Source organism: Acipenser ruthenus, chromosome 1, assembly GCF_902713425.1.
Source record: "Acipenser ruthenus chromosome 1, fAciRut3.2 maternal haplotype, whole genome shotgun sequence".
NCBI classification, from domain to species: domain Eukaryota; kingdom Metazoa; phylum Chordata; class Actinopteri; order Acipenseriformes; family Acipenseridae; genus Acipenser; species Acipenser ruthenus.
In genome coordinates, this window is record NC_081189.1 from 22621178 (window position 1) to 22631203 (window position 10026).

General features: G+C 35.8%; 1 protein-coding gene across 1 annotated transcript; it reads right to left on the reverse strand.

Annotated features, from left to right (window-relative positions):
- Window positions 1–972: 972 nt before the first annotated feature.
- Window positions 973–6713, reverse strand: LOC117400853 (GTP-binding protein Di-Ras2). The gene is made up of 2 exons (XM_034001187.3): window positions 6507–6713; window positions 973–3825 (listed from the first exon to the last, which is right to left on the reverse strand). The coding sequence occupies exon 2, from the start codon at window positions 3793–3795 to the stop codon at window positions 3196–3198; it is 600 nt and encodes a 199-aa protein (XP_033857078.1). The 5' UTR covers window positions 3796–3825; window positions 6507–6713; the 3' UTR covers window positions 973–3195.
- Between the last annotated feature and the right edge of the window lie 3313 nt (window positions 6714–10026).

The following is a 10026-nucleotide window of genomic DNA, read 5'->3' on the forward strand; positions in this document are numbered from 1 at the left end:
AGTCAGGCTGGCAAGAACTCTGCCTATTGGTTTCTCATTTGAGTCACACGTACAGTAGACTGCATTTTTCACCTGCAGAGGGTTCTCCTTGCATCACTTGTTGGTTGGAGATTTTGTGTAATGGGGTGTTCAGTGAAAGACGGAGCACTTTGTTATGAACGCTTGGATCTTAAATGCTTTGTTTTGCTTTCTCATTCGATCTATACAAAGATGTTTTTTCTTGCACTGAGAGAAAAAGAAAATACACATTTTAATTAAATGTATGTTAGATTTACTTGTGGAAAACCTTGGTGTTCGTATGAGAAATACAAACAAATTGTGTTTGTGATTTCCTCTTCTATTTACATGTGTACATTATAAAATAGAGACCTTTACAAATGACAATCCAAACAGTTTATTTACCCCCCTCCACTGACAGTTTACATAGAATCAGATAAAAGACGCTCCATGCTTGCATCCTCCTGGTGGCAAATCTCACCTGATTCCATGATGTGTTTGTGTTTATAAACATGGTTTAAAAACCACAATGGTTAGCAGAGTAACAAGGTTGAGCTAAATAATGGTAATACAAAATAATAAAATTAAAAAAAAAAAAAAACACAGGAATGACCCATTTTACTTTCCAGAAGGTGGAATACATCTTTTGTTCTTTTTGCAGGTGCATTACAGTGCTGAAGTACATGGCAACCCACCTTCGAATGATAAATTAGCATTTTAGTAAATGCATACTGTAACACTGCTGTGTATTTGGCGAGTTAATGTTTTATTTCTTTAAATCCATCTATAATGTTAACCCCCCCCCCAAAAAACAGAGGTGCAATATAAAATAAATGACATGAATCTGAAATAAAATAGTAATTTATTCCTTCACAAAAACACAGCACCCATGAATAACACCCATCACCATACATGAGAAATGGATGCACGTGAGGCTTGGATTCATTGGGGAATAAATAAAATAACCCAAACACATTTATTAAAAGCATAACTTAATTTATTTCAGTGGCATGATACATACAAGATATAACTGGAAAATATATAGAAACTTGTAGGCACACATTAATTATATACAGGCATATAAATAAAACCTTAGAACTCAGATAAATAACACCATTTCAGCTTTTAAAACCAATGCATATCCTTTATAAAAAAGAAAATACATCATAATAATAATAATAATAATAATAATAATAATAACTGTAGAAATCATGCTTTTGAGCACTTTCCCAGTCCATATAAATTTCTTAATTTTTTCTCCTGGAGAATAAATGTCCTAAATGAACCCTACATACATTAAAAAAATAAAATTGGGTTGCGTTATATAATTTAAAAAGCATTAACTGTTTCACATTGTTGCACATACATTATATTAGTATTTATTTTTGTTTGAAAGTGACATTACAAAGATACCCAATGCAACCATACAAATTAGCAGTAGAATTGTGTAGCTGTTGAATAAACAGGGTCTTGCATACAATAAAAATATATACACTGGTGTGCTATTCCCCTCAATCTATGAAAATGGCAAATCCCTTTTCATTTCTTCAGCATAAATAATTCATTTTTCTATTACTTTACTATTTTGCTTTACAGAGCTATTAAGAAATGCCTTAAATACATGGAAGGAGAAATGCGACGCAGCTTCACCAACTTTAATGCTGTTGTTTCAGTAAAAGCATATACCTGGTACCCTTACTGGTAGTCAGAATTCACAGAAATATATTGACGTTGGCAGCTGACTAGAAAACAATACAAACAAAAGAGCTATACAGACACTCCCGGCAACTCATACATTAACTATTCAGGAAGTGCGTGTATAAAAATCACTAAAAATAAAATAGCTAATCTATGTACTATTGCTGTTAATCGAGAACTCCATTCCCTGAAGCATCAGGAAAAAGCATACTGATGGACTAAACATCAGCAAATGCTTCTTATCACTTACCGCTGTCTTAAACTGCTCTGTTTGATAACTACCATCATTTTATATACCAAAGTTTGAGTCAAAAATAAGCCTGTGACAGCACTTTTGTTAGTTTAATTTCTACCAAAGCTTCCTTGTTGTTATTGCCTGCTTATGGCTGTGGTTCCTTATTCACAGAAACTACAGCTCTGTTTTAGTCAGTGTCCCCATCTATCATTAGCAAAATTAACTATTGGGCTTTTCTAGCATTGCATTTAGATGCAATTTGTTGCAAATGTTAATCTGTACTGTCATTATTTATATATATATATATATATATATATATATATATATATATATATATATATATAAACATGAAAATAAACAAATATATGTGCTTGTATTTTTATCTTCATTCACTTTATGTAAAAGCTGCAAATTTACAGCAACATTCACATATGACATTGTATAAAGCATCAGTGCCTCTGCATTTTGGGCACTTTTGTATAAGCATCAGTAGGGTGGTTGCACACAATTTTCTAGTAGTTTCACAAAAAAAATATGAATACTATTTAATGTTATGCAGCTGTACAAAATATATATTTGGGGGAGGATAAAAACAATCCAAAAACATTTTCAAAACAAAGTTCTGAAATCCTCCTATATGACCAGTTATTTACACCTTTCCAAACAGATGCTTAGCTCACCAGCCCTTCACAAGTATTGCTATTATAACCTACCACAGTATTACTGAAAACGACGTAAAAGGGGTTTTAAATCTAAGATGTCCTACGTTTCGTTCTGTTCCGTCAAACCGTTCTAGAAACAGGGTTGCTCTGTTCAGTTTCTCAAACATCTCATCTACTCCTCAGTCATAAGTCACAGGTGTTACATTATTTACAGATGGATGGATGACTTCTACATCCCCTTTGATATAACTGGTTCATACAATCAAACAAAAGTGTGTTTGGGGCAGGGTGGCTGCTGTTGTAATCTGATCTTTTGCATTAGGGCAAACTTGCCCGTGAGTTTATTTTTCCCTCTGTTGCACTTAACAGTATCGATTAATGCAAAGCCTTTCTGTGCAGAGGCAGAGGAACTGGTGCTTATTTTTGTCCTGCATTAAATTAAATAAGGTTATACATAGGTTGAGCAACACAGCTCCCGTCTCCTTTTAGCTTGATTTACTTTTGTTATTGTTGTTGGTGGTGGTGGTGGTCATCATCATCAGGTCATCATGGTAATAAAGTTCAGTTATGTGAAATCCACAGAGGTTTGTTTATCTACAAGCTTCACATGACCACACATTTGCCCTTAAGCTTCTCTTTCCTCTTCTGCTGCTTGTTCTTCTTCCCGTCAATCTGGAGGCTGACAGTCCTGCGTTTTTCCAGGTTAAGCAGCTCTTGGAACAGCTCCTTGACGTTGTGGTTGGTCTTGGCCGAGGTCTCCATGAAGGCACATTTCCACTTCTTGGCCATGGCCTCTCCATCACTAGTCTCCACCTCACGGTTCTGAGTCTCATCACACTTGTTCCCAACCAGCATGATAGGGATGCTCTCCACGTCCCCTTTGATTTGGCAGACTTGTTCAAATATTGGCTTTAGCTCTTCCAGGGACTGCCTGCTGGTGATGGAGAAGACCAGAATGAATGCATGGCCCTTGGAGATGGACAGGCGCTGCATGGCTGGGAACTGGTGGCTTCCAGTGGTGTCTGTGATCTGCAAGGTGCAGATGCTCTTATCGCAGCTGATCACCTGCCTGTAGGTATCCTCAACCGTAGGGATGTAGCTTTCCCTGAAGGTCCCTTTCACGAACCTCAGAACCAAGGAACTCTTGCCCACTCCTCCAGCTCCAAACACCACCACTCGGTAGTCGTTGCTTTGCTCAGGCATGATGATTCTTCTGAAAGATTTGGTAATAACCTAGAAAAGTCAGAACACAACTATAAATCCTAGGATGCCAAAAGGTGCATTTACTTTTAAGTTTGTGAGTTCAAACCCTTATAAAAACTACTACTACTATGTTCTCAGTTGCAGAAATACAGTATTTGTTAATTGCAGTAAAGTACAGCATTGAACTGCATTTGCAGGCATTTTGTAATAGTACTGCAAAGTTACTGCATCCAAAAGTGCTGCATTTTAAATAGGCAACACCATTTGTTTTCAGATGCAGCTGTACACATCTAAGAGCACCTCGAAACGATTCCATTATAGTATAGTTAATGTCATATGGTTATAGTATTAGCACTTCACCACTGCTGCAATTGTCACTACCACTAATCTATGCACCACAAACCGCTACAGAAATTAATTTGGTGCAATACTTAAGACTAATGGCTTCAATATATCACCTACCTATACACAACAATGATGTCGACCATCTACTTAAATATAAAGTTAAAATGTGTTCAAACTGGAATTACAGAATCCTTGACATTTAAATTACAGCATTTAACAGTTTTAAACAGTGCTGGGATAAATAACTAAATATTTTTTGACACGTATTGGGATCCAAAAATCTGATGTTGGTATTCGCTAGAAATGACAAATACCTTGCACTTATTTACCGCCTTACCAGAAGTTGCGCAACAGTTTCAAAAATGGCAAATGAAAATTAGCTCTGTGTGATATGATATACCACAAGATCAACACAGCTGGTCTTGAGCCTCTATTTAAAAGTGACAGCAAAAGGTAAAACCAGATTATCCTCGTGCATGCATACTGATCTCTATGGAAGGCCATCTGGGTCAAAAACGCGTTCTGCTGCTAATCTCATGGGACAGAAAAAAAGGCAAGCCTGTTATTTTGAAATGCCTCGGTTAAACAGTGCCCAGCTTGCTGGAAATGTTTTGATTTATATGTAGACTATTTGTTGTGACTTATGTGGAATGTAATACTTTATTACATTTATAACGGTACTACTTTATGAAAACGTGTCTACGGCCACTGTTTACTGCAAAGAAACGGCAATGGCAAGAGATGGGGGCGGGGGGGGGGGGGGGAATGCGGTGTCAACGTTATGTACTATTTATTCCAGGAATAAACAAAACAACGTTTAACTTTAACTGCTATTTGGCATTCTTTGTTTTGTAGTGAATTGACTGGGTAAATACGGGCTACACAACGTATTCTTTACTCCTGGGATATTTTTCAACTTTAACGTTACACATTGTAACGTCTTGCTGTAAAATAAGACAAACGGGACACGCCCCCTTGCCCGTGCCACTATGCTGTCTCTTCCTGCGTTCTGAGCAATATAATGGCTTTTATTACTTTTTGAAAACGAACAAATATCTTTACTAATATTTAATTTGAGTGAATATCCGAACATGAAAATTCCGCGTTCGTCCCAGCACTAGTTTTAAATGAGTTGCAGCACTTCTGGTAATTTAACATTTAATGACAGTTTATAAATGGCTAATCTGATATCTCTTCATCCTGTCAAGACCATCTTGTAATTCCATATGGCTAAGTGCAGTACCCGAGTTAAATAAGAAAGCGGAGTAAAGTGACTGCTATATTTACTTGAGAAATAATAATAAAAAATCTGGCTAGAATAAAAAGGTCAAAATGAATATCAAACAGAATTAAACGGATGGATTTAACTTAAGACATGTGTACTAAATCTACACACACTGTCGACAGCCTACTAGTTTATTTTCTGAATGCTCTGGGACCTTCACATCATCTGGTCTCTTGATAATATATATTTCTTACGCAGGTTATCACGAGGAAACAAAATGATCTCAATCACGCGAGATTATATACACAGTGCAATTAAACAACGACGAATATTATTTATTAGCAAACTACAAGAAGCAATCGATTACAAAGCAATTACTGATCCCATCTTTCCTTACACTTGAGCTTGGGGTTCAATGTTTCCGCAATGGCTGTACGAGCCTGTCTATATTAAAGATTATTATAATAATCACTAATCTATATAATTTTTTGTATTATATTTCAGAATAAGACTTTTATTGAAAGAGCTGCCCTATACAAAGGTCATGTGTAGCTTATGGAAGTCGCTTGCGTCTGCGTCCGGAGTAATTAAATCACACCTGCAGGCATTGCTGTGCTTTTTACCATCCACTGCTTTTCAACCAGGCAAAGCAACTAAACTTAACACAGCTGCATTTTAACACAAAACATAAATCAACACTTTATTCTAACATTGTCCGATCACCGCCAGTCTAAAAAAATACACTTTGTTTATACAAATTGGCCGGGTCCATGCATGCACATGAAAAAAAGACGACTTGCTATTCTAATTTCGTATAATTATTGCATTTTAAATTGTCAAGCTAAACTATTATTATTTTTATTTATATATATATATATATATATATATATATATATATATATATATATATATATATATATATATATATATATATATATATATACACATACACACACACACACACAAAGACCATTTCATATGGATAACTTGCAATCCAACAGATTCGGTCAAATAACACAAGCTTAATTACCATGCTAGACAAATCAGATTGTAATATAAATCCAATACCGTGAAGTTTTACGCTTCATAAGACAAAAAAAAATATACTAAACGACACCATTAAAGATTCAGAATAACTTACCGGTGCTGTGACAGTACTGAAAAAAAAAAATATATATATATATATATAGGCGATTTTAGTCTTCAAATCTCATATTACAAGTGCTCCAAATCAACAAATTCACTTTTTCTTAAATTCGTCCTCCGATTGCATGCTTTTATCACCGACAATTACGTCTGCAGTGCTTCCATCCAAACCCATCTGCGCTCTCTCTCTCTCTCTGATATTTAAAGGCGCAGAGACATGTGGATGGGGAGATTCACGTCTGTTGGTGATAACTCTCTAGTGACGTAACGCTGTTCTACGCCTCCCCTTCTGCACGACACCAGCTAGGGCTCAAGTCAAACATTCCAAGCCTATGCAGTACATGCCTTGAAAAGCGTCCGTGTTTTATATTCTCTTTCAGATAGAACTGTGCACATGAAAAAATAACCGGAATTATAATGACTGAGATGCATCTTTTCCACACTACTGTGTATTGTTTTGTAAACATCATGAACGTAATACAACGTATTACTGATCTTGAAGCTGCAGCTGATCTTTCAATTTTATGAGGGAAACATACAGAGTAGTATATGAAATAATGCTGATCTAATATTTGTAATAATAATAATAATAATAATAATAATAATAATAATAATAATAATAATAATAATAATAATAATAATAATGAAAATGAGAAGTCAACTTAATGCAACCAGGTTGGTAGTTTTGTAATTGAAAGCTGCTAAAAAGCCTTCATTAGCATAATTTAGTATTCTTACTTACTGATCCATAGAAGTTGAAGTCTGTATTGCAGAAATACTGGATTGCTGTTATGTAAGATGATTGAGCAAAATTAACTGTGGAGTTATAATTACACTAGACTGTGAAAACTATGTATCTTACAGTTACCACAATGTCTTTAAGTCCCTTTGACAAATATAAAATGAAATATTGTTGATATTAGAATAAATATGTTAAATGTTGTGAGAGAATGATTGTCTCCATTCCCAAGCATTTAAGCAGTTCATTAATGCTAACTTGACCCCTAAACAAAAGAAAATCCACAACAAAAAGAGTAAAGTTTGCCTTGCTTGTACATGACCAGCCCATTTAATCAATTTACAGTTGCCAGTCGGTCAACACGTTTGGTCAAGTGTTTGTTTTGTAATTTTATTTATTTATTTTTTATCAAAAGTCCTACAAAGGTGATCATAGGATAGACTGTTTAAACAGGACTCTTGAGATTAATTAGACTCTTCTGCTTTCCAGTTCATTCTCTTTAATTGTAAAGCAGCTTTATATCTGGTAATGCTAATGATTTGTTTCACAAACAGCGAAGCAGAGAAAATATTCATTAGCATGTGCTCTGCACCCATCCGTGTGAAATGATTTTTTAATAGAACTGCTATATAAGATGAGGGTGGGTGTGGATCAGGAGGAAATCAAATTCACAGATACTGTGCCAACAAAATAAAAACTAAACTTTCCTGAAACAAACTCCCAGTGGAGGAGTGATATGAGATGGTGTACAATATTCTTTGCCTGAATCTGGAATTACTGTTACCACTGGGATTTGACTCTGAGACCAATCAATATGATGCATGGACTCAATAACACCAGTAGGGCTGTGTCACTGAATAAGATCACTCTCAGGTTTGCTGCAAGATACCTCTGATGCATGTTACTGTTCCAGAAATAAGAGAAAGTGCCAGACTGTTTTTATACGATGCATAATATCTCTTTCTCACCTGGCTTCTATGGCTTTGCAAAGAAATTAATGTCCTTCGACTTGTGGAATTGTCTATAACTTGGAACAAGTTAATGCATAAAGAGAAGGGGTAAAATAGCTGTTACTCATAGATGATGATATCATTCACCCTGTAGTTTTAGAGGTGTCACTTCATTGCACTGGTAAGATATCATAGTTACGGTTATTATTAGGGAATTAATAATTACGACAATAAGCTATGTTTTCAGGTGGGAAAGGTAGTCCAAGAGCTTCAGTGATGGAATTTCTAACATGCAGTGTTCAATGTAAGCAATGGGTAAATAGGCAGTAGGCATCTGAATGCTATGTGAAGAAAGTAAACCCATGGGAAACATCTCTTTGTTGGTACGATTGCTGGAATCAGGGATTCTTCATTTGAAATGTCGCATGGGAGGGGATAGGTGGCCTTCTATTGGTAAAATCATGGTGAAGTGCAGTAAATCACAGCAAAGATCTATTAGGGCTATGCAGTGCAGCCAGTGTGCTAAAGCACTAATGTGGAATAATTTGACCACCACAGCTTGGCTTCAGTAGACAGTAGTCCACATCAAAAAATGTAACCACTCATTTTGACACAATTGGCACCAGTAGGGTTGGATTGGCATGATGCCATGTTTCCATCTGCACCATTAAACCATTCTGTAAAACCCAATCTCATTCCAATATTAAACTGGGTCTGTCCACTGGGTCCATCTGCAGTCTACATTCCAATCTGCAAACACAAAGGTCAAAGATCACCTGTCTGAATTAATGTGTAATAAATGTATATATATATATATATATATATATATATATATATATATATGGAAACAATGGGACAAGCTAGTCATCCTGTGTTGTTTGATAAGTAGATATAAGGATAGATACACTACACAACTGGAGCTTGGAAGAATTAGAAGCTGTGGAACTCTATGGATTCAAATCCAGCTCTGGTCATTCATAATCACCACTTGTTTACCTCATCTGCCTGAGGGTTGTGATAAGAGCTCTTTTGGACTTAGCCGCAGTGCTTGGTGGACAAACAAACGTCCATTTGACTATTTTATAACCCCATTACAATTAACATTGATTAAAGACTTTGGCAGCAGTCTCTTGGGAAAAGCTATAGACTAGGTTGACATAGTGCTTGTGAAATAACTGTTTTGTAGTCAGATTAAACTCTAGCTTGGTATGATAGTATAGAAAAAAAGTATATGAAGAAAAGTTGGATATGAAGAAAAGGTGTTAAATGGATGCAAGTTGTCTGTAGGCTTTTCACAAGCACATTTCAAGGTACAAATCAATAGGATTTTTTTTTAAATCTCCCATCCTATTACACTGTGACCTTTATTTGCTACTAGTGTAAACTCAAATACATTTAATCAGTATACAAGTGTATCAACTCCTCCCATTATTAATGGCAGTGTTTAGTAAGCTGCTGTAGAACTCATCTGTACTGTACATCTCTCCAAGGTAAGTAAAGCACTAGAAAGGTGTGCATCATTCTCATACAAACTGTGAACCTTTTATTTTGTCACTCCATTTTGTACCGTTTTGTATAATGATGCAATCAGCTTATCAACTAGATTCCAGGGTCTCTGATGATCAATAAATACCGCTTTAAATCAATATGTGTTCAAATGAACAGGGATACTATTGCAGTTTTCGAAGCATTACACATTCAAGGTATTCAATCACTGTTGCCAGTGAAAGTCGAGGAGGAGGAGTGTACTGCTTTATAAGATGTGTGTGATGCAACCCTTTATGGTCCCTTGGTGAGCATTAGAGTGGAATTTAGCTGATCTGGGC

Excerpts from the sequence above, each read along its gene's own strand:
- LOC117400853 (XM_034001187.3), bottom strand. The coding sequence starts at position 3,795 with ATGCCTGAGCAAAGCAACGACTACCGAGTGGTGGTGTTTGGAGCTGGA.